Below are 21,012 nucleotides of genomic sequence, written 5' to 3'. Positions count from 1 at the left end.
GCTGGTCTGCTATACCCGGCGAACAATCTTCAATGTCAAAAATCTTTCAAGTACTACAACCGTCACAGAAGAAAAGCGCAAAAGTGTTTGAAAACATAAGTTTTGTACTCCTCGAGAGTTTCATGAAATATATATACGCTTGTTTTCGCATCCAACTACAAGTCTTCGTAATCGTGGTATCAAGTTATAAGAAGAAAACGCCAAAGCCCCAATTTTTTGATGAATGGTTCCCAACATGTCGCTAAAATCGCTGGAGAAGAATGAAGAGAAAGACTAGAAAAGGTTGAAAGAGAGAGAGAGAATAGCAAACTATCGCTTCTCATTCAAAGCCTCATCAGACTCGTCTTCTTCCTTGACTTGGCCGCGGATCATGGGACTGGGCATGGGACTTCTCTTTTCCATCCCCCTCATCATGGGTGAGGGCAGAGGAGTTTGTCTCTCATTACCGCGGATCATGGGGGAGATGAGAGGGGATTGAGCGCCGCGGGGTCCGTTCTTGGAGCGGGTGAAGAAGCTGGAAATTTCGCTGTGCCAGTCCTCGTCATCGACAATGTCGGGATCCATGTTGTTTTCCTTTTCGGCGACCTTGGAAGCCATGCTCTCTTCCCACTCATGACGCATTTCCTCGACGCGCTGTTGGTAGTCGACTTCGGCGTTGTAGTTCTTGCCGACGCCGCGGAAGCGCTCCCATACTGACAAGTGCTTGGGGTGGATGGCGACACCGCGGTATTCGTCACCCTTGCCGACGCGGATAAAGGCCCAGCGACGTTCCTGCTCCTTGAGATCGAGACCGGTGGTATCGGGGAGGAAGAGCCATGTGACGACGGCACCGGCGAGACCAAACCAGGGAACGACGTAGAACTTGGTCTGGGTGTCAATGTAGTTGTAGAGGACGGCGGCGAGAAGAGCACCGAGCTTTCCAACGGCTGCGCTGAAACCGTGGGCAGTAGCACGAATGGGGGTGGGGAAGACCTCAGCGGCAACAAGGAAAGAGACGGAGTTGGGGCCGAACTGGTTGAAGAAGGATGACAGGAAGTACATTGCCTGGAAAGCGTGGACTCCTGAAGTGCTAGTGTAGTATTCGAAGTTGAATGCGGGTACAACGAAGAGGATAAAGTCGAGCAAGAAACCGACGATCTGCATCCACTTGCGTCCGTAGAGCTTGTTGTCGATCAAGAAGGAGGCCAGGTAGTAACCGCAAAGCGAAACACCAACGTTGACCAAGTTGTAAAGCCAGCCAACCATGACGGACTTGTTGCCAGGAAGGAGAACGGAAATGAACTCGGCTTGGAAGAGCTTGTTACCGTAGAAGAAGACATCGTTGGCGAACCAGGCACCAGCAGTTGCGATCAGACGAGGACCGAAGTGGGTAAGGGTAAGCTTGAGAGACTCAGTGTCGTATCCGGTGACGTTGGACTTCTTCTTTGCAGCAGCGAGCTGCTTTGAGGCAGAGCGCATCTTGAAGGTACGGAAGTAGACGAGCCAGAGAGTTCCAACAGCGGGAATGGCGAATGAGACACGGTAGGTCCACTGAGTCGAGACCTTGGAGTAGGGAGGGTTGCCGGAGCCGTGGAAAATGAGCAAGAGGAGAATCAGAATGACCTGGTTGGCAAACTGGCCCCAACCTTGCATCAAGAAAGCCGAGGTGACCTTGCGACCACGGTGGAGACGGTCTTCCTTGGTCGAAACCTTTCCAGAACCAACAGCGTTCTCCATACCGGAAGTTGCAGTCATTGGGTATTCACCACCGACACCAACACCGTAGAAGAACAGAGACCAGACGTAGCAGATGACCCAGCCATTGAGGGTGGTTCCCCAAGAAGCAGTGAGCATGAGAAGACCGACGAACATGATACCAGCATCTTGGATCAGACCCCAGCGACGACCGAGCCAGTCACCAATAATGCCGACGAGGATTTGACCAACAATGATACCGACAATTTCGAGGTATTCAAGAGCTGCAATCCAGGTACCGTCACAGACAGTCTCCTTCTTCCAGCAAGCAGGGAAAGCAGCTTGGAGAAGAGGCTTGATGTTGCCGATGGAGAAGAGGACGTAACCTTCGAGAAGAAGACCCATGCCGGGAATGACCATGTTGCGCATGTAGTAACCAAGAGGACTCAGGGGATCCTTTTTGATCATGGCCCATGTCGCCGACGCCTCTCTCTTCGCCTCTGCGTTGTTGACCTTGTTGACGAACTTGATCCTCTGAAGGATGGGCATATCAGCCCAGTATGTGCCGTTCTCGTCGTAACTGTCGTCAGGCTTGAGAATTGTTTGGAAGACGCCCTGCTCGTTCTGGCTCATGGCGTAGAGCTGCTCAGTTGCAACGTGGTGGGTGTCCATGTTGGGTCCATGAGGGGCCGCAAGGCCATAGTCGCGTAATGATGACATTTTGTTGCTGCTTTGTCCTCGAAGATGGGACTGCAGGTGTGTGATGTGTAGTTCGGTAGGTGAAGCGACAAAGGCCTCCCTTATTAAGATATGCTTCGAGCTAGAAGATGGCGAGTGATGACGGATGTGCAGACGGCAGACTTTCTTTTTCGAGTCCTGGAGTGTGTTACAGGAGGGTCGTTACTGAGGCGGGAAGCTGCACGAGGTGCTTGTGGAAGAATCGACTGGAGTAGGATGCACGATGCACGATGCCGTATTTGAAGGTAGTGAAGGAGGGAGTGAATTGGAGGATGTACCGGAATCAACGGAACCCTCGAAAGACAACGTGCAACACAACGGGACGTGAGTGGTTGGAAGAGAGAGAGAAAGCACGGCGGGGATCTACATTTGTATGAAAACCAGCTCAGACCTGTCAGGCCGCGGATGATGTCCAAGCACCTCAACCCGAGCCCCAATTTTTTCTTCTTCACCAGAACGCTCGCCTACCGCTGTGGGCACGCGAGCACCTGCCAACTTCAGCTGGACAAAGCGCCTGTCTGGTGGGCCGAACAAGCGCCAAACAACCCAGCGGCCATCGAAAATCGGGGCATAAGAAGCGGTCGTGGGGCAATCGCGTTGAGTTAACGTCAAAGTGGAAATCCACGCCCAGATTTTGCTGCAAATCTACTGTCGGCCTTATGTCACGCTCAACTCCGACTTTTTCCCTCTCACCATCAAAAACTCGCCTTTAGATGCTTTTTTCTTCAAAACTCAAGACACAGACAAGCCTTCTCGACTGATGCGAAAAAGCTTTGCCAATGACGAAAACAAGAACGACCGCCGCGCCATCCGCAAGCCTCAACTGCCAAGTGAGTTGAGAAATTCGGTTTTCGACGTCGAAGAGCAGAGGTTGAGCTCAGCCAATCATATCGCGTCGTTCAGACAACGTGCTCGAGTCCTTGGTCGGGAATGCTTCCAGGCCTGCGGGTAAGACTTCTCGGCCCTGCATGTGGCGTGGGGTCTGATGCATTGCCGATCACTCGTCCGGAGACATCATCCCTTGTTCTTTTTTTTGCTTCCAGACGAGCAACACCGATTGTTGCGCGATCTGGACGGTTGTTTCTCTTGCTTGCGGCACAGTTTGTGTGTTAGAAGCGCTGATGTTGGCATCATCCCGTCTCAGCATCCGCCCGTCTTTCTGAGATCTCGTTTTGGACCCCCAGTGTCTGTCGCAATGATCAGACGAACATATGGAGGAACGCTCGGTCAGCTCCGCGAATATATTGCAATCCCGGGGAGTTCCCTAGTGAGATTGAGGGGAAGCGAGTTGGTGCCCGGGAGGTCAATCCTGAGCTTCCAGTGACATCCTCTCGCAGGCTCAACTTGATGAGCTCTGAGCTCGATATCCACCTCAATGCAGATATTGAGTCTCGTCTTGGTTGAGCCTAACTCCTTCATCTCGTATGTCGCAGAATCGCGCAACGATGGGATGTTCGGACGCAATATCTCTTGGCTGGAGCACGAACTATTCGTTGGATGTCAAGTGTGCCCTTTCGAACGGTCCGAAAACCTACCTTTGGATAGCCCACGTGCTTAAGGAAGCGCGCGGCAGAAGCTCAATGCCGTTGTTGTCTGGCATCCTTCTCGTCGTTCGTTCAATTGCCGTCGGCAAGGACGGCATGATATTCAAATGGGCGGCATATCAAAGGAATACATTCGATTCCTGGATGGTCCGATTCCGCGAGATTCGCGTTCAATGATCGATCAATCATGCGAGCTGCCGAGAGCTTCGAAGGAGTGTCAAAAGCATCTGCCGGGTGAGGCGTTTGAGGTGGAAGTAGTTCCCTCAGGTAAGTTTTGGTTCCCGAACACTTGCACATCCCTCTCCCCTTCCACTTGCAGCAAGTCGCAACTCGAGTCTTTTCAAAAGTACAAGCAAGCCATGTCGACAACATGACGATTAGAATATCCATGTGCAGGATGCAGTAGTGTACGTCCTCGTCATCCAGCAGTCCGTCAGATGTCATGTTGCAGACGTTGGTTTGCGGAAGCCAATGATAAGGCTGGAAACGCCCACCTGCCTGGGCTCAAGACAAGCATTTGAAGGAACGACTTCCACCAATTCATGCAGAAGCATCACCACAAGGCTCGATGTTTGATTAGCGGCTGCCGCAACCTAATCTTTGACCAGTAAATCATTTCTTGGAACCTCCTTGGCGGGAATGAGACAAGCAATGCCGCAACTGAATCCGCTGTCGGTGGCGGTGGAGGCGTTCGGTAGGCGGCAGCAGCGGTAATGTATGCAGTTCTGGCTTAATGGCGCTTGTTTCGACATCACTTCGTCAACTGCCGTTCGAAGAACGCGTCTTCAAGTCCTCGTCCTCTAGGGTTGCGTTTTGATAGCGACTGTAGATTAGCAATAGCTATAGCTATTGATAGCGACAGGATAGCGACATAGCTATCCCCGTGCGCGATTTTCGCCACCCAGAGCTTGCCCGTTTTGGGGGTGGATATGCTAGTTAAATCGTCATTTCAGCGGGTTAGAGTAGGTCAATATGACGTCGATTCGGGAGATTATTGGCTATCTAACCTATTAACTCTAAATACATCTCTTGTTATTTAACTAAATGGTTTGCTCGGCGGTAGCGAGTTACTAGGAGGTTAGTTCTCTTAGTCCTCGGTGCCGCCGACAGTAGATAGATCTAAGTTATAAAGGGCTCGTACGGAGCAGCGAGATAGTGTTTCTAAGGAGGCTCTAAAGTTGTAAGGGTCGATGTCGGATTTATAAAGCGGTAGAAGCGTTAGTATAGAGGAGCCGAAGGAGGACATTAAATAAGTAGAACTTAGAGGTGTTATAAGGGACGATAAATCGACATAGCGGCGCTTACGTAGAGTAGTAACTAGTATTAAGGACGGAGGCAGCATTAATGCGCGAGACTAATCTTAAGAAAGCTAATATTGCTAAGGTTAAGAAGGCTAATATTACTAAGGTTAAGAAGGCTAATATTGCTAATATTGCTAGCTCTGTTAGAAGGGTTAAGATAACTAAGAATTGCTCTAAGAATTGCTGTATAGTTAGTCCTATAAAATATTAATAATAGAGTTAACTTCGAGGTTATTATTGTCCTCGCTAATATTATTAAGTTCGCCGTAATCGAAGTGCTCTATTAAGTTAGTAAGCACCTTAGTTGCTACCTCCTTTAAGACCTCCTATAGAGTAATAGGATTAATAAGAACTAGCGAGATGATCTTATCGAGCTTAGCTATACGTAGTCGATATCGTTTATCGCCTTCTACTTTAGCGATTTCGCGCCGGCGAGCTCGGCGCTCGTTTGCTCGCTTCTTAAGATAGCGAACACGCCTAAGGGCCCTTAGGTTACAATAAATGCTAATAAGCATGTTAGTTAATAATAACTTAAGCTTACTTCGGAACTTGCTCTAGATAAAGTTTATGCTCGAGAAGGCCCTTTCTAATAGCACTAAGTTAGCCGGTATAATAGCTAGCCTCTCGGCGAGCGTAGTAAACACTCTAGTCTTATCTAAGTAGAAGAGGCTCTAAAAGGTAGAGGCGTTATTAGCATTATTTTACTAGATATCGTCGTCGCTAAAGGGACTAGATTTGTCTTTAAACTAACTAAACACACTATAGAACTCGCCGAGATTAGCGACCGCGACATGCTTCTTAATAAACCGGCGCGTAATAGCCCTCTCCTTGCGCGAGAAGGTGTTATATACTTAAGGGGTAATAGAACTAAGCGTAAAAGCTGCCTAGTAGATGTTAGTTATTTATGTTTTGAACCGCTTATTAAAGGCCGCTAAGACCTCTACTTAGTAAGGTAAGTCGTTAATTACTTCTAGATCCTTACGTATATTACGCTATCGAGGAATAACTATGCCGATAGTAGATCTATTAGCTTCTAACTAGATCTAAGAGTTATATATTAGTTTAAGAAGGTCTTAAAGACGGCTAACTCGGCGCTACTAATACGCGTCTTTAATTAATTTTAGGACCCTCTACGTAGGCGATTCCTCCTTCTTACTAGTCCTCGGATTCTTCTTCTTTACTAACGGCTATAGATCCTTACGCTCTATAATGCTAGAGGACCGAAGTAGCTCTATGTTATTAAGCAGTAAGTCTAGCCCTGCAAACTAAGTGCCCTATCGTGTTATTACTCATAGAGCTAGAGCCCTTAACCCCTCCGCCGATTCTTTAGAAGCAACTAACTTAATAAGATTAGCCTATAACTTCGGTAAGTTCCTAAGGAAGCTATTAACGAACTAGACTTCCTTCGCCGTCTAACTATAGAAGGGAATAGTTAGAACGTCTTTTACGAGCAGCTAATGCCTATAGGAGTCATAGAGGACTAAAAACACATGTTTTATGTTAGGGTTAGTCTATATTAGCACATAGAGATTCCTTATTAGCGGGCAGGTATTAGTGTAATAGCTATTCTATCCTTTTAACCTATCTAGTATTAGTTCCTTTACCTTCTCCTTTAATAAGGCCTTAAGTTTAGGTCCGGTATAGTCTATAGCGCGCGTATCCTATGTTTCTAGGTAGATAGACTAACCGTCCTAAGTATTTAGTGAAAAATTGACTATTCTCGCCTTACTAACTAATGTAGATTTATCGCTAATAGTATTTAGATACGGCTGCTAATCCTTAATCTTTAGCTTCTTAGTTATTATCCTTGCTCGTACCTTCTCTATAACCTCCTCGTAGCAAGTTCTTAGCAGTTCCGTAGCTAGTCGATCTCGCGAAGGTAGTAAGTATCTAGGGCGCAGAATATTAATAAATTCCTTAAAATGCTAACTCTCTAATAGGGCGCGGAACGAGAGGCTAGCTTTGTAATTCGTATAGGTATATGCTTTATCCGCCTCGAGCTTATTAAAAGGAGCATTAAGATTATAGCCCTCGTAGAGCTAAGCGAGAAGGTTAGGGTAGTCCTTTTAAAGTTAAGCGACCTCTTAAATTGCTAGCATATAGCCTTCTATCCTCTGCGCAAGCACCTCTATTATATGATCCTTAAATTGCTAACATTTAGATAGATGTTCTGCCTTCCTTTTGCTATAGCTTTTCGGTAGTCTACCTCCCTTCTCTTCGCGGCACCATATATAGAGGGATAAGGGACCTTTAACCGTCGCTACTACTACATCTTTGAACTGTAGCGATGCGTAACTCGTAGCTAGCGCCATTAAAACAATTAAACACGATTTGAACGAGTGGATTAGTATGTTTTACAGGTCTACGAGACGCCATCTACGTTAGCCAAGTCACCTCGGAACACTCGGCTAATAGCAATAACGACAGATAGCGACAAACACACTAGTAATAGCGACAGAATAGCGACAACGATAGCTATGCTGTTACCATTGTCGCTATCAGCAACCCTATCGTCCTCACATTCAGACAGCACACCTCGCTTACACAGGCGGGTCACTTGTGGAAGCAGTCGTATCTATGTACTCAATGTGATCAGTTCACTTTGCCTTGGTTCGCTTTGAGGAGAAGTTGTCAAGTGAAGAGCTGACAAACCCGACGCGCACACGGAACCACTCCCTCTGGGGCCCAGGCTCGTTCGAAGACGGGCTCTATCGACTATCGCTTGGACCAAGGGCCGAGTGTACTGTCGCATGGTCTCCGATCATGTCTCCATTCACGTTGCTTGCTGGCAACAAGAACTCTTTATCACGACTTCGGCAATGTTTCGCAATCGACTGTTTTATATCCTTGTCGAGTGCCTTTTGGTTGCCTTGCGACTTTCAAGCCATGTTTGGAAAGCAAGATTGACGCAAGATACGATGGCTTTCACTTTCTTGCGTCTGTCGCTCTTGTGAGAACTCTTTGCTAGACAGCAGCGCGCGTCAACTAGCGAAAAGGCCTCTTGCCCGACAACAACATTGTTGCCTCTTGACACAGTTTCTTCATTCTAGAAAGACTGTCAGTATTGATCCGCTAAGCCCAGCTTCTCTCTCTCGTCATCGATACCACGACATGGACAGCAAGGATTTTGTTACGACGCTCGCATTACAATACATAACACGTCGCCTGTGGACCCAAAGATGACTGTCTACCACAAACTCACTCAAACGACATCAACGCCAGCACTCCATTGGTCAGCACCACTGCCAGCCCTCACTGCCGCTCACAACCTCACCTACCTTTATATACTGAATATTCCTTGACCCTTACAAGCAGTCAGCCGTGGTGGTGTAGTGGTAGCATACCTGGTTACGTTTGGGCACGTGCGCATTGTTTCATTCAAGCGTGGTCCCGATAAACTAGGAGGTCGCAGGTTCGATCCCTGCCCATGGTGCTTTTCTTTTTTGTCCATCAAAGCTGTAAGTCTAGAGGCGACTAAACTGTGTGCCTTCGGCCCCGTTCCCTTTTTTTGCTCGATCTCGCAACTAATGTTGACAACTAACGCTTGGTTAGAAGAGACATACCTATAGTTTTTTCTTTGGTCTCGTGCAGAAGCATCCCATTTACTTTTTTTGCTGCAATCCGCTTTCTCATAACGAATTCTTTTCTTATCGGTCGATTGCGATGTTAGGCACTGATTGTGACTGCAGCATTGATTGACAAATTTCTAGCTTTATATGTTCCCGGCTTTGCTGTCATGTCCACCATCTCATAAATTTTATCTCTCTTATAGTTCGACTTGGATAATTGCGTGCCTTTAATGTCTTACGGGCAAGTAGAATTGGAAAATTCACTCTTTCCTAGTGATACATACGCGTTTTTCTCGATGAGTTTAGAAGACAATTTCACAGTTCTGGATTTTCCCCTTCGAATGATGTGCCACTTAGTTTGGTCCCTGACAGGATACATCATTAGTCCACGATTTCGGTCCCAGAAAGTTAGCGAAAGATAGAACTCCATGCATCTCGGCGAAATCGCACAAAGTACAAGCTCTAATACAGCCTAAGGCATAACATAGACTATACAAACTTGACGTATGATCTCTAAAATGACTATATCAATATTCCTGGCGCCGAGACGTAATCGACAATTGCAAAAAAATATGGTCAAAGGTATGACCCTGTCACGATCGAATATCAATTTAGAAACCATGATTAATACTCCTACTGTTTGCACGATTGTATGAAGAGATATTGTAGAAATACAGGAGAACCTCTTCAGGTAGTTCTACTCTTGCTAGTAAACACAAGAGGGTTTTTGTAATAAGTCATCACATTCTTGGTGGATTGGGTTGCTTGGGCGTTTGCGCACTCATCTTGCTACCTCGAATGATTGGTAACAGTATGGACAAAGAATGAAAACATCAGTGATAGGTAGAACAGGCCAGCAAAGGTCGCTTCTCCGCGTCCCGTCATCCCTGAAATATCACTATCAACAAAGCACAAATGAATCCAGACCTCGCTCAACCTCTACAGAAAGGCCAAGAATCCACCACTCTCACTGGGACTTTTCATCAACATCGAAAGCAACTTTGCGTTACACCAGCTACTTTTCTCACCCCTCTGCCACCCAGCAAAGCCCGCTCTTTCCTCTTCTCATCGTACCTTCCCTATTTACAAACCACAAACCCAACACCACTTCTAGCCTTCATAGCGGCCCTTTTGAGTTCTTGCTCTTCCACATCCGTCCATTTGATAGGTAATTCATCCCATTTCATGGTTTGGAAGTCGCGTTTGTATTGTTGTTGCATACTCTGCAGACGACGCATTTCGGTGGGGTCGCCGCCGCCGGAGTAGACGATGAAGGCGGTTTTGGGGGGTAGGGAGTCGTAGATGGCTTTTACTGATGCTGTGGTGCGTGAGACGGCATCGGCGAGGGAGGAGGTGCTGATGTTTTCGCCTTCTGAGGCGCCGTTGGTGGCTAGGGTTGAGGCGAGGCGTGCTGCTGCGTCCGCGGAAGTCGTGCGGGTCCACCAGCCGCGCAAGGCCTCGAGCTCTCTCAGACGCGCCCATACAAAGTCGCAGCCGCCAGCGGGTATATGCTCAGCATTCTCTTCGTCATCCCGAGTGCCGTTGATCGTACGGTCGATCCCTGCAACCACGTCGGCATCGCTCTCACATGCTACAGTGCATGTAGCTGCAGAGCCGAATCCGCGCTTCGGGTCACCCCAGTCGACTACAGCGCCTGTACGACCGACTTTCTGCTCTTCCTCAGCAAGCATGCCGCCCTCATCTCTATCTTCTTCGAGACCGGCACGGCTCAGGCGCTTGAAGATGCTCTCGCTTGTAGCTTCGGAGGTTCCCCACATCTTGCCCTTTTCGCACTTCTGCTTAACAAGATCAAGACAAGCTTTGGCGTCTTCGACACTGTCGTGACCTTGAGGACCGCGGTTCTGAATCTCGCGAGAGAGGTACTTCTGGGTGAGCCACTTGAGCGATGACTTTTGGGGAGGACCCTTGGGGTGAGGGTATATAAGTGTGGTATCGACGATGAATGGGAAAGACATGCGAAGGGCGCGGAGATCAGAGTCGAGAGAGTGACCAAGTAGAATCGTGCGTGGCGTAAGGACGTCTTTCAGTTTAGCCTGCAGTTCCTCGAGGGTTTGAGTCACTCCTTCCATCATCTCCTTGGTGATGCCAGAATATTGTGTCAGATAGTCAGTAACAGTGCCCGGAGGCTTGACGAGCTCATCAAGCACAACATTGCCATCCCAATCGATGAATGACACACGAGCAAGAGCGAATCTCTCTACCGACGTAGTGATCATCTCACAATCAACAGTCAAAACCTTACGACCCTGAAGAATGCTGCCCTGTTCGATATCATCCGACGGAACGATGCCCTCATCGAGGGTTGAGATGTCAGGCAGGTTGATCCAGCCATCCTCTTCTGATTGACAATGCTTGTGGCGCCTGGCCTTCTCTGCCGCACGCTCGGCTTCTGTACGCAAGTATGCGGGATGGATAGCGTATCCATTATCCGTGAGCTCCTCTCTGGTTGCCAGGAACTCGGTGATGGGTGTCCTCTGATTCTGCCATTTCGCTCCTTCTCTTGGGGGCTTGGGGCCCTTGATCTTTTTCTCATCCTTTGCCTTGGGTAGAGGCGATGTCAACAGAGCTTGTAGCGGTGAGTGCATGCGGTTGAATTCTCCAGGTGTCTTGACAGGCCAAATATGCGGGAACATCTCAGCGAATGGTTGAAGAGGCGTGGGTAGTTTAGGCGACACGAGCTTAACCGGGTAGTAGTCATCTGGCGAGATGGTAATTTTGAGCTTCTTCGAAGGCGGTGTCTCTGCATTTTCCGACTTGGCTTCAGGCACGACTGCAGCACTCGTTTGCTGAGGGTCCAGAGAGATGTTGGCGTTGAACATATCAGCTTCGAGGCCAGGGACCATTAGGCAAACGACACGCTCGATATCTTTCTTATGGCGTACGCTGATCCATTGTGGGCCACTGCCATCAGCGAGCAGATAGAGCACAAGGTTCTGAAGGTCGGAGATTTTGACGAATGATTGAAGGCGTGCGTTCGGCGCATGTGTGATTTGAGGGTAGTTCTGCTGTATGCTCCTCTTGTGGCGTTTCGAGCTGCGGTCGACCGTCGTCCACTCGCCGCCATCGTCGCTGGTACCGCCCTGAAGCATCGCAGGTGGATCCGCGTATTGGTTGCTGTCGCCGTCGCCATTCAGGCGTGCGAGTGTTGCGCCAGTGCCTAGTAGCTCCATTCCATCCTGTTGGTCGAGCTTGCGCTTCTGACCACGACTGTGGCTGTCACCTCCTGACATGACTGCGATTCACTACGCGAGGGTTTGTTGTAGGTTGGTGACGTCGCAGTGCTTTCCTCAAGAAATGCGACGCAAAGGCTCGGAGCAGATCTAGATCTCGGATCTAACCGAGAAGGCAAGAACGTTCTGGCTGACTTGGCTTGTGCTTTCCAGCGTCAGTGCGCAAGTCGGTTCCATCATCGTTCTCGAAGTTCGAGTTTCCAATTGAACGTGTCGACAAGTTCCATGTCTCAGCATAACCCATGAGAGTTCTACCACCCAACTGGGAAGGGATTCATCCCGCTTACCCCAGCAGACCCTCACCTTTCAATGAGTCCGCCCTGACGAAAGCGCCCTTTTGGGCTGGTGGCGCCGGTGCCGTTGCTGCTGCTATCATGCTGGTCACGAAGCGCTCGCCCTCCGCAGGCCTCAAGACCGCCGCCTGGACTACGCTTCTTTTCGGGATCCCTACCACTGCCCTCGAGCGCTACGCCGGCCACACAATAGCCAAGCCCTACCTCGAGAGCAAAGGATGCGAAGTGCCCAAACAAAAAATAATCGATCGTCCTTTCGCCATTGACGCCGACAACTACATTCTTGTAGGAGGCCTTCTCGGAATCGGAGCCGCTGCTTCTGTGCGCAAGCCATGGGGAGTTACAGGCTGGCAGCGTTGGCTAGGTGCCTTCAGCTGCGGCAGTTTTGTCGGCGCATCCTTCAACCAGGTCTACCACTACAGCACAACACCTACCCTTATGGAGACCATCGCTAGACAACAATCACAACGTATGATGTGGAGAGAGGACGTGAAGCGTTTTGTCGAGTCTCGTGCCTTCACCGAAAGTCGTCTGAGCCCCGACAACCCGAAGCAACCAGGAATGACTTCCATGAACGATATGCTCAAAAATGTTGGAGGTTCTAATAACGCTATGGTCAGAGCGATGCATGCTGCTGCCGAAGAGGCCGCACAAGCTGCTCAAGAGGAGGATGTCGACGAAAAAGACCCACAACCACACTTCAGCGAGATGCGCGAAGGAGAGCGTGTCTTCTTCCCCGAACCAAATTACAAGTGGCAGCCCGGTACCGACGGCGTCGAACAGATCGAGTCTCACATTCAGACGTTAAAAGAAAGACGGTCACGCCTAGCAAACGAAGCATCGATGCTGTTCTACACACTTGCATCCAAGCAGAACGACCTGTATCTCACCGACAAAGACGACTTTGAGAGAGAGCAGCGTCGCGTTGATGCCGAACTCATGGGTCACCTACACACTCAAACATACCTCGAAATCTCACGGTTGGATTGGTGCATTGCCGACTCACAGAAGACACGACTTCAACTCAAAGCTCTGGAGAACGGTCAACAATGGTTGCCCCAGAAGCCTGAGATTGAACCAATACCCCAACATGCACGCCGTCTGCTCGACGACTTTGACCATGAGAACGAAGTCGCTCGCGCCGAAATGGATATGCTTTCCGAGCAAGCCGTTGCCGCTCTGCAGGACCCAGGACTTGGCGCCATCGACATGACTACCGGCAAAGTGGTCGATGATCCTCATGCACAGATCAAGAAGGATCTTCAGGAACTGAAGCGAGTTCAGAAGGAATCTGTCATGATCCGCGAGGCCATCACAAAGCTCAGAGAGGAGATGGGTATTGAGAAGGCGGACGATTAGCCTTATCTGTAAATAGAAGTAACAGCAATTGTACATTCATTCAAACACCCTGATGTTCCAGCCGCGCCAATCACACCAAACTCAGGTTGCTGTTGATCGATTCTGCAACGTTGATCATACGAGGACAGAAGATTACCCAGGGCCTGGTCGAACAGATCCAGCGAGAGTTGCGAAAGACGTACTTGTGAATACTCAGCCTGAGACAACAGAGCGTGGGATACACCGGCCACCTTCCATAGGAGGCTGCAAGAATGGTACAGCAATGTGACAAGAACAAGGCAAACACGGCTGTGTCCTCCAGCGCATCATACCTTACAATCCATTGTCGCATTGTTCTACCAGGCTGAGTCGTGTGGCAGCAGATATTCCTTCCGGCCAATCTTTCGCCCGAGTAACCAAGATGCCGATATTAATAAATCGACCAGCGCTACCGATCTGACATGCCGGGCCATAGATCGAATAGTAGAAGCACATATACCCTCATACTCATCCTGGCAACGGCTATAGGCAGTGCAAATAGAAGATGTGATGCAAACATGTCGTGTAGCAAAAAGTGTAAACCACGTGCATTGTTCGTGAACAGAAAGGGTTGCGAATGAGAGGATGTACGAATCCGAGTACGAGATACGAGGGGAGGATTTAGGCATTAGGTTCTGTCAGATGAGACGCTAGATACAAATCAGGCTTAGTTTTTCGCAAGCGATGCCATTTTGCGCATGTGTCCGGCAGGGCAGGGTGAACCGACACACCCGTTTGATGGATGTGATCTCGGGAAAGGCACAAATGTCACGAAGTGTGCCCTTGGCCTGATTACATAGAAAAGTAGGCAAGTCTCCAACGGCAAGTGTAGGTTGGCCGCCGCATCTTCCTTTCACCGCACCTCCTCCGCCTTCTTCAACATCATTGCTACTGCAAGAAAAGACACCGCCAACTTTGTGTCACAATCAATCTTTCATCTTTCATCGCCAGTCACTTTTCCCTTCCGGATCTGTCGGATCACTGCAGAAAAAGAGATTTAAAGAGCCATGGCTATCGGGACGACTGGCTGCGAGGCTTACAACCCATTGCAAAGAACTGCCTACGGATATGTGCCCTCGCTCGCTGCCGGAATCGTCTACTGCGTCCTTTTCGGACTGTCCATGTTCTTCCATGTCTTCCAGGCCATCAAGACAAGAGCGCTCTGGAATCTGGTATTCGCCATCGGCTGTTTGAGTATGTTCACCACCGATCCCTTCGTTCCACATGCAAAGCCCGATATTGTACCATCACGAGGCCGTTGCCGTCTGCGGCGAACTTGGGACAGTACAACCGCATCGGTGTGGTCATGCTCTCCCGAAGAACGTCGCTCGAGCGGCATGCCGGCGGGCTGATGCAGGTCATTCGCTTTGGTGTCGTTTGCCGTCCTGCACAATCAGTCTCGCAGTCGTGATTTGCCCTCAATCACTTTGCTAATCTGTTCTCGCAGCCGAAGTACTTGGTTGGGCTGCTCGATCTTGGTCAAATGAATGTCCATACAACGCAAACGCTTTCCTGATGCAGATCTGCACCTTGATCATTGGTATGCACTCCGAGATCATGCTCTGTTTCGGTTTTATACTGACGTTTGCACAGCACCTACCTTCTTCACCGCCGGAATCTATGTCATCCTGGGTCGCATGATCGCAATTGCTGGCCCTGGAGTCAGCCCCATCGGACCTACCTGGTATCTCTGGATCTTCTGCACTGTCGATGTCATCTCTCTCGTCATTCAAGCTGTTGGCGGAGGTTCTGCTGCCGTTGCCTTCAACTCGACTCCACCTGGGAACACCAAGGTTGGCACCAACATCATGGTCGCTGGTATCGACTTTCAACTCGCCTCGGTCGTCATCTTCAGCGTCCTCTTCTTCTTGTTCCTCTACAGAGCCGCTGTAAAGCTGAGCCTTCCCGCTTTCAAGAATGATAAGGACATGAAACTTCTGGTCTTGGTCACCTCCTTCTCGATTCTTTTGATCATCATGAGAAGCATCTACCGTACTGTCGAACTTGCTGGCGGCTGGAGTGGCCATGTCATTGAGACAGAACGATACTTCCTCGCCCTTGACGGCGCACCCATGGCGGCACTTGTCATAGCATTTAACATCCTGCATCCAGGAGTTTTGATCAACCGTGTCATGGCTCACAACGGTGTTAGTATGGCCGAGAAGCCCTCGAAGAGGTCGAGCAAATCGAGCAACCACGACATTCCGTTGTCGCAGGAATCTGCTTGAAGGTTCAGGATCGACGACTACGATACACACGCCTTCCCTCCAACTGCAGTTTTCTTTGTTGTATATAGCGAATACCCCCTTGCTTTTGGCTGCCGTAATCACCTTTCTCAAATTCATCTTCTCTTTCTCCCTTTGTCTGCCTGTCCTGCATACCCGAAAAGGAGCATTTGGAGCCGATTCCTCACCAGTGACTATTGCATAATGAGGTAGCATGCGTTTGTGAAGTCTTTCTGCTGGAATATTCTACATTTACCGCCTTGGATGCCACGTGGTGGCGCTTTGCGCTCCGTCACTCATCTGGTTAGTCATATGCTGAGTGATTTTCAACGTGCGCTTCACCGCTGCTATACCAGGTCGAACGCTGACATTCATCGTCGCCTTCGTAAAAAGCGCCAGCCCGTACAACCTCTCAACCATACGATCTTGACCACTACGACTGTACAAATTCTACGACCTTACGACCCTGGCGATCTTACGACCTCTACGATTTCACAAGCCTTACGATCTTACCGTCCCCTACGATCTGACAGGCCTTACGACTCTTACATCTTCCGACTCGTACGATCTCACCACAAGATGGATCGCACAGTGACCACACACTGCGACAATGGTCTGACCATTACCACTTACGACGCATCCGTCATTACTAAGGACTGTTCGCCTGCCCTGTTCAACTCTTGCATGGCCACTGACGAAGAGATCGCCACTCTACGTAATATCGTCGGTCCTGATACTTCACTCTCTGAACCACCTCGTGGTATATACTCCTTCTCCCACTTTGCCGCTCTAGTCCAGCGCTCCCAGAACCTCGACAAGGACAACATCTGTACCGCTGTCCTTCCTATCTCGCTGGCGAAGGAAATCATCTCTGCCCAGACCTCCTACCTCATCACTGGTAACATAAACGCCACCACTCTAGATGACATCAAGCTCGCCTTCCTATCCTCCAAACCCCTATCCAACCTCGTCACTAAACTGCAAACTGGCAGAAAATGGTTCGCACGTATGGACGACTGCTCACCCAAAGATTCGGAAAAACAAAACCTACCCATCTCTTCCATAGGCGAACTCATCCTATGTCTCTCCACCTCCAACCGCGCCAGAGGTGATTTTGATGCCCATGTCCAAGATGACAAACCTATCCACCTTTTCCTACATCCCTGGGATATCATGATGAACCAAGGCGTCGAATTCCGCTGTTTTGTACCTCCTTGGAAATCACAAAATGCAAGAATCACGGCTATTTCTCAATATCATTGGTACTTGCCTTTCCCCAGCGACCGCTTTACCCCCCGTGTCGTTATCGATCTCGCGGTCAGCTTTGCCACTGCCTCGTTGCAAGATATCCTCGCCACGGCTTTGGAAAAGGGTATCTATAAGGATCTCAAAACTTGGGGTTTCAGCTTCGACATCGTGGTTAAGGGTATTTGTCCTGCAGGGGGAAATGTGGAGGTGGTGGAGATTAATCCTTTTGGGGCTAGGAGTGGGTGTGGGAGTTGTTTGTTTCATTGGGGGAGGGATGGGAGTGTGCTGTATGGTGGGAAAAAGGGTGTGGAGGTTAGGATTTTGGTTTGAGAGGTAGAATGTGCGTTGTAGGATGGGCTTAATGATGGGCTTAATGATGGGCTTGATGACGGGCTTGAGGAAATGTAGATAGAGGTCTGATGGAATATCCTTGTCGAGTTTTCCTCTCCTCGATCGGAAAAAGGGGCTTAGGAGGAGGTTTTGTGAAAACGCTGCTCTCACTGGACATTGCTCTGATACTGAAAAGCGCTGTGCCTTCTTATGAAGTGGATTCGCAAGTCAGATGGGTGGATGAGATGTCTTGCAACATTGCCTCCATATCGGAAATCTATAAAATCTGGTATCCTATAAGAATCAGAGATACACACCTACCATCCTTGCTATGCCGCGAGTTCACCATGCAAAACGCCCGCTATAGCCAAAAACAGGTATATGCAACGCCTCAATCGTCAGCCTCGAGCATACCCAAAACGTCAATTTCCGTCTTGATGATTCTCTCGAATTCTTCTCTTCCCATGCCTACGCTTCTTGCCAAGCGGTACATGCTCTTCATCTCTGTGCTGATGAATTGTTTGACGCCGACTTCTGCTCTTGTCATGTCTTCGGCACCTCTTTCTAGTTTATCGACACTGCTTGCTGGACTGGTGGGTCGTGGCGCTTCCAATTCTGCTTGCTCTTTTTGTAGTGCGTTGTTGAACTCGTTGTTGGAAGAGGCGTACATAGGGGGAGCTGGGTTTATGTTGGGCTCTCCTGCTGGTTGTGTGGGGACTGATCTTTGCTCGCTCAGTTCGCCGCCACGAAGGGTTGAGTTTGCGGTTTCAGGGGTCTCTTCATCAGGGTCGTGGTCGTCTAGCGCTGGTTGCACTTCTTCTGCATAGCGGGCAAAGTATTCCAACTCTTCTTTTGTGGGACCGAGGTTGCTTGATGTGGCAGCAGCACTGGCTTGAGGAGCGGGACTAGCGCGTTTGGCCGGTGTGCGTGCGGGTGTTCTATTATTGGGCGTTCTGTCGTAGCTAGCCCAGTAATCATCGTCGTCGTCTTCGTCTGCGGCTGAAGCGTGCTGAGGGTATGAAGTTGTAGCGGGAGCGTTGGGGTGTGATTGCGATTCGAAAAGGTCGTTTGCGTCTGCGATGCTATCGGTCCATTGGGCGATATCGTCGCTGAGATCCTCGAGGGCGCGCAGTTCGGCTAGTCTCCATCCTGTGGTTCCACCTGTCTGGCCGCCTTCTGCATCATTCTCGCACCAGATGTATACCGGTAGCAGGCCAAACTCTTCAACCTGGAGACAGCATTGAAGAGTCTCTTCGTCGACTCTGCGGTAGCCGACTTTGTCGATATCTTCGAGCTCGAGCTCGCCGGACACGGGGTGGGCTTCGAGTTGTAGGTTTTCAATCTTGCCGCCGAGTTTGGAGGAGCGAGAGGTGGACCAGGAGAGTAGGTTCAGCCAGCCGCCTTGGCCGGAAGAAGTATTGCCGGCGAGAAGGTTGACTCGTTGGCGGAGGATGGGCGAGAGGAGAGGGAGGAGTGCTGGCGGAGGTCGCGGCGACATGAATGCTGTGGGAAGACATGCCAGCAGTGGTGGGAATAGCGTGCGTGGCTCGGGAGGTGTGATGATGGTGGTAGACATGTTTGATGGAAGCGAAGGGTGATGGCTGAGAACAAAGCTGCCAGGACACAAGAGGAATATGTTACGAAGAAAGTCTTTCTGCTTCTTTCTTCTCCCGAGGACCAATGGGCAGGTGGCAGATGGGTGTGACTGGCGGTTCTGCAGTCCGGTCGACCGAGACCGCTTCTCCCACTGCAGCACCAGCTTTCATGTGCTGAGACGTTTCTCCACAATCTGCCCCACTTCCCGATCTCCGCTCAACTCGTCCGTCAAAAAGCGATCCCGCCGGCTCTGCAACTTCCAACGACATCTCCGGTTCTTCTGTTTATCTATCATCTTCGAATGTCATGGGCATCTTTTTGTCATGTCTGTCGTTAATCAGAGGTTGTGCTCTTTACACCGTGAGCATTGAAGCAGTAGGCAAGCCCAGACACAGATCAAAGCCCGCAGCCCTATCAACAGAGCCTACGGAGTATTGCAACTCCGAGTTCAACCATCCGGCTCAAAATACTCACTTCTCCACTTTACATGCTCATTGAGATGAGCCTTGCTAAGCATGGTCTGAGCTAACCTAGATGACTGACCATTCTATGACTTTCCTGAACACCTGCTGCTGATAAATCTTTAGTACTTCCACTCCAAGCTAATTGCCCCTTCCTTTTTGCTGGTCCTTTTGTTGCTATCCGAGTATTGTAACGGCCTCAATATTCTCGAACACTGTCTCAATGATCGCCGTCAAGATCAGTCCTTCGCTCATGAATCTACCTCCTGAGGTACGGGTGATGATCTATACCATCATATTCATGAAAAGAAATCAACAGCGATGGGACCATCCCCTGTTGGTCACCTCGAAAATCATTGAAGCAGAATGCTTGCCGGTCCTGATGCGCCAGCTTCTCGTCTCAGTGTCTATAATCGGAGGACATGGATCCTATGTCGAGCTGGAACTTGTCCGCAAATTCGATCACTCGCATATACTCAAATCCGGACATGCTCTCACGTCTTCGTTCGCCAGGTTGCATGAATGGCCAAACTTCCTCAAGACAAGACTAGCAAGCCGAGTTTTCAGTAACATGGACAATCTATGCATACATCTGACCGTCCAGGACGCCTGTGTCATAATTGGTCTCGAGGATGGGAAAAATGTTATACGCACCATCTGCTTACGCGAATCGCTGCGTCCAGATTTGGAAAGATCAGTTCGGGCTGTGTTTGGGCCCATTGAAAGCCCAAACCCATTCTCGCCTTCATTGATAGACCGGATGGTCACGGAGTTAACTCCCCTACTAACACGACGCGTGAGGTGATGCTGTATACATGCTTGAATGTTTCAGAAGGGGTCCAATCTGGATGCAGAAAACTGACTCAAACTGCGGGTAGCCGAGAACATCAAATACAGATGCCCAACCACCATTCTCATTTCTTCAACTCTTTCTCCCATTTTTGCGTGAAGCGAAGCAAGACTCCACCAGATGACTACCTCACAGGCAGACAGCATTCTGCCAGCAGCACGCAGAGCCAGCTTCCCTTTCATGGACCTTCCCCCGGAAATTCGACTGATGATCTATGGCCATCTTTTCGATTCTAGTGCCGAGCAAAAATCAAACCACCCTCTGTTGGCCACCTCAAAATCCATTGAATCAGAAGCTTCGCCAGTGCTTGGACGGAAATTCTATCTGTTCATTCATGTATACCATATACCACGCAGCGGCATCAGCATGCTTTTTGAACGACACTACACGGACCGTCTTTTATATTGGACCAAACCTGTGCTTCGATTTTCAGGCGATACGTGTGACCAGACAAACACTGACTGGTCAGACTTCCTGCACAAAAAACTTGCAGGTAGTGTTTTTGGCAACATGAACAACATACGCATCTATGTGTTGGCGTCGCCGTCTTTCTAC

General features: G+C 49.5%; 11 protein-coding genes across 11 annotated transcripts; 6 read left to right on the top strand and 5 right to left on the bottom strand.

Moving 5' to 3' along the window:
* Positions 1–309: 309 nt before the first annotated feature.
* On the bottom strand, positions 310–2,394 carry M438DRAFT_377184 (putative MFS phosphate transporter; the record flags this gene model as incomplete). The annotated part of the gene is made up of 1 exon (XM_029908713.1): positions 310–2,394. One exon carries the CDS (start codon positions 2,392–2,394, stop codon positions 310–312), a length of 2,085 nt encoding a protein of 694 aa, XP_029757047.1.
* A 248-nt stretch (positions 2,395–2,642) lies between these two features.
* Positions 2,643–3,217, top strand: M438DRAFT_385272 (uncharacterized protein). Its single transcript, XM_029908967.1, has one exon. The coding sequence runs from the start codon at positions 2,818–2,820 to the stop codon at positions 3,016–3,018; it is 201 nt and encodes a 66-aa protein (XP_029757046.1). The 5' UTR covers positions 2,643–2,817; the 3' UTR covers positions 3,019–3,217.
* Positions 3,218–3,364: 147 nt separating this feature from the next.
* Positions 3,365–3,945, top strand: M438DRAFT_103611 (uncharacterized protein). Its single transcript, XM_029898653.1, has one exon. The coding sequence runs from the start codon at positions 3,398–3,400 to the stop codon at positions 3,734–3,736; it is 339 nt and encodes a 112-aa protein (XP_029757045.1). The 5' UTR covers positions 3,365–3,397; the 3' UTR covers positions 3,737–3,945.
* A 12-nt stretch (positions 3,946–3,957) lies between these two features.
* On the bottom strand, positions 3,958–4,442 carry M438DRAFT_103609 (uncharacterized protein). Its single transcript, XM_029898652.1, has one exon. It carries the CDS (start codon positions 4,398–4,400, stop codon positions 4,029–4,031), a length of 372 nt encoding a protein of 123 aa, XP_029757044.1. The 5' UTR covers positions 4,401–4,442; the 3' UTR covers positions 3,958–4,028.
* Positions 4,443–9,552: 5,110 nt separating this feature from the next.
* M438DRAFT_348520 (uncharacterized protein) lies at positions 9,553–12,133 on the bottom strand. The gene has a single exon (XM_029906164.1). The coding sequence runs from the start codon at positions 12,075–12,077 to the stop codon at positions 9,906–9,908; it is 2,172 nt and encodes a 723-aa protein (XP_029757043.1). The 5' UTR covers positions 12,078–12,133; the 3' UTR covers positions 9,553–9,905.
* Positions 12,134–12,319: 186 nt separating this feature from the next.
* M438DRAFT_399584 (uncharacterized protein) lies at positions 12,320–14,153 on the top strand (the record flags this gene model as incomplete). The annotated part of the gene is made up of 1 exon (XM_029909425.1): positions 12,320–14,153. One exon carries the CDS (start codon positions 12,320–12,322, stop codon positions 13,727–13,729), a length of 1,410 nt encoding a protein of 469 aa, XP_029757042.1. The 3' UTR covers positions 13,730–14,153.
* Positions 13,765–14,265, bottom strand: M438DRAFT_103593 (uncharacterized protein). The gene has a single exon (XM_029898651.1). The coding sequence runs from the start codon at positions 14,058–14,060 to the stop codon at positions 13,800–13,802; it is 261 nt and encodes an 86-aa protein (XP_029757041.1). The 5' UTR covers positions 14,061–14,265; the 3' UTR covers positions 13,765–13,799.
* A 308-nt stretch (positions 14,266–14,573) lies between these two features.
* M438DRAFT_348518 (RTA1-domain-containing protein) lies at positions 14,574–16,106 on the top strand. Its single transcript, XM_029906163.1, has 3 exons — positions 14,574–14,941; positions 15,195–15,287; positions 15,341–16,106. The coding sequence occupies exons 1-3, from the start codon at positions 14,755–14,757 to the stop codon at positions 15,973–15,975; spliced, it is 915 nt and encodes a 304-aa protein (XP_029757040.1). The 5' UTR covers positions 14,574–14,754; the 3' UTR covers positions 15,976–16,106.
* Positions 16,107–16,551: 445 nt separating this feature from the next.
* Positions 16,552–17,582, top strand: M438DRAFT_368309 (uncharacterized protein; the record flags this gene model as incomplete). Its single annotated transcript, XM_029908036.1, has 2 exons — positions 16,552–17,398; positions 17,572–17,582. 2 exons carry the CDS (start codon positions 16,552–16,554, stop codon positions 17,580–17,582), a joined length of 858 nt encoding a protein of 285 aa, XP_029757039.1.
* An 82-nt stretch (positions 17,583–17,664) lies between these two features.
* On the bottom strand, positions 17,665–19,289 carry M438DRAFT_348517 (uncharacterized protein). The gene has a single exon (XM_029906162.1). It carries the CDS (start codon positions 19,124–19,126, stop codon positions 17,942–17,944), a length of 1,185 nt encoding a protein of 394 aa, XP_029757038.1. The 5' UTR covers positions 19,127–19,289; the 3' UTR covers positions 17,665–17,941.
* Positions 19,290–19,934: 645 nt separating this feature from the next.
* M438DRAFT_103565 (uncharacterized protein) lies at positions 19,935–20,524 on the top strand. Its single transcript, XM_029898650.1, has one exon. The coding sequence runs from the start codon at positions 19,990–19,992 to the stop codon at positions 20,410–20,412; it is 423 nt and encodes a 140-aa protein (XP_029757037.1). The 5' UTR covers positions 19,935–19,989; the 3' UTR covers positions 20,413–20,524.
* Positions 20,525–21,012: the final 488 nt, after the last annotated feature.

This window comes from Aureobasidium pullulans (assembly GCF_000721785.1).
Source record: "Aureobasidium pullulans EXF-150 unplaced genomic scaffold scaffold_22, whole genome shotgun sequence".
In the NCBI taxonomy this organism is placed as follows: Eukaryota; Fungi; Ascomycota; class Dothideomycetes; order Dothideales; family Saccotheciaceae; genus Aureobasidium; species Aureobasidium pullulans.
The sequence above is the reverse complement of the archived record's forward strand: the minus strand, read 5'-3'. Positions and strand labels throughout refer to the sequence as shown.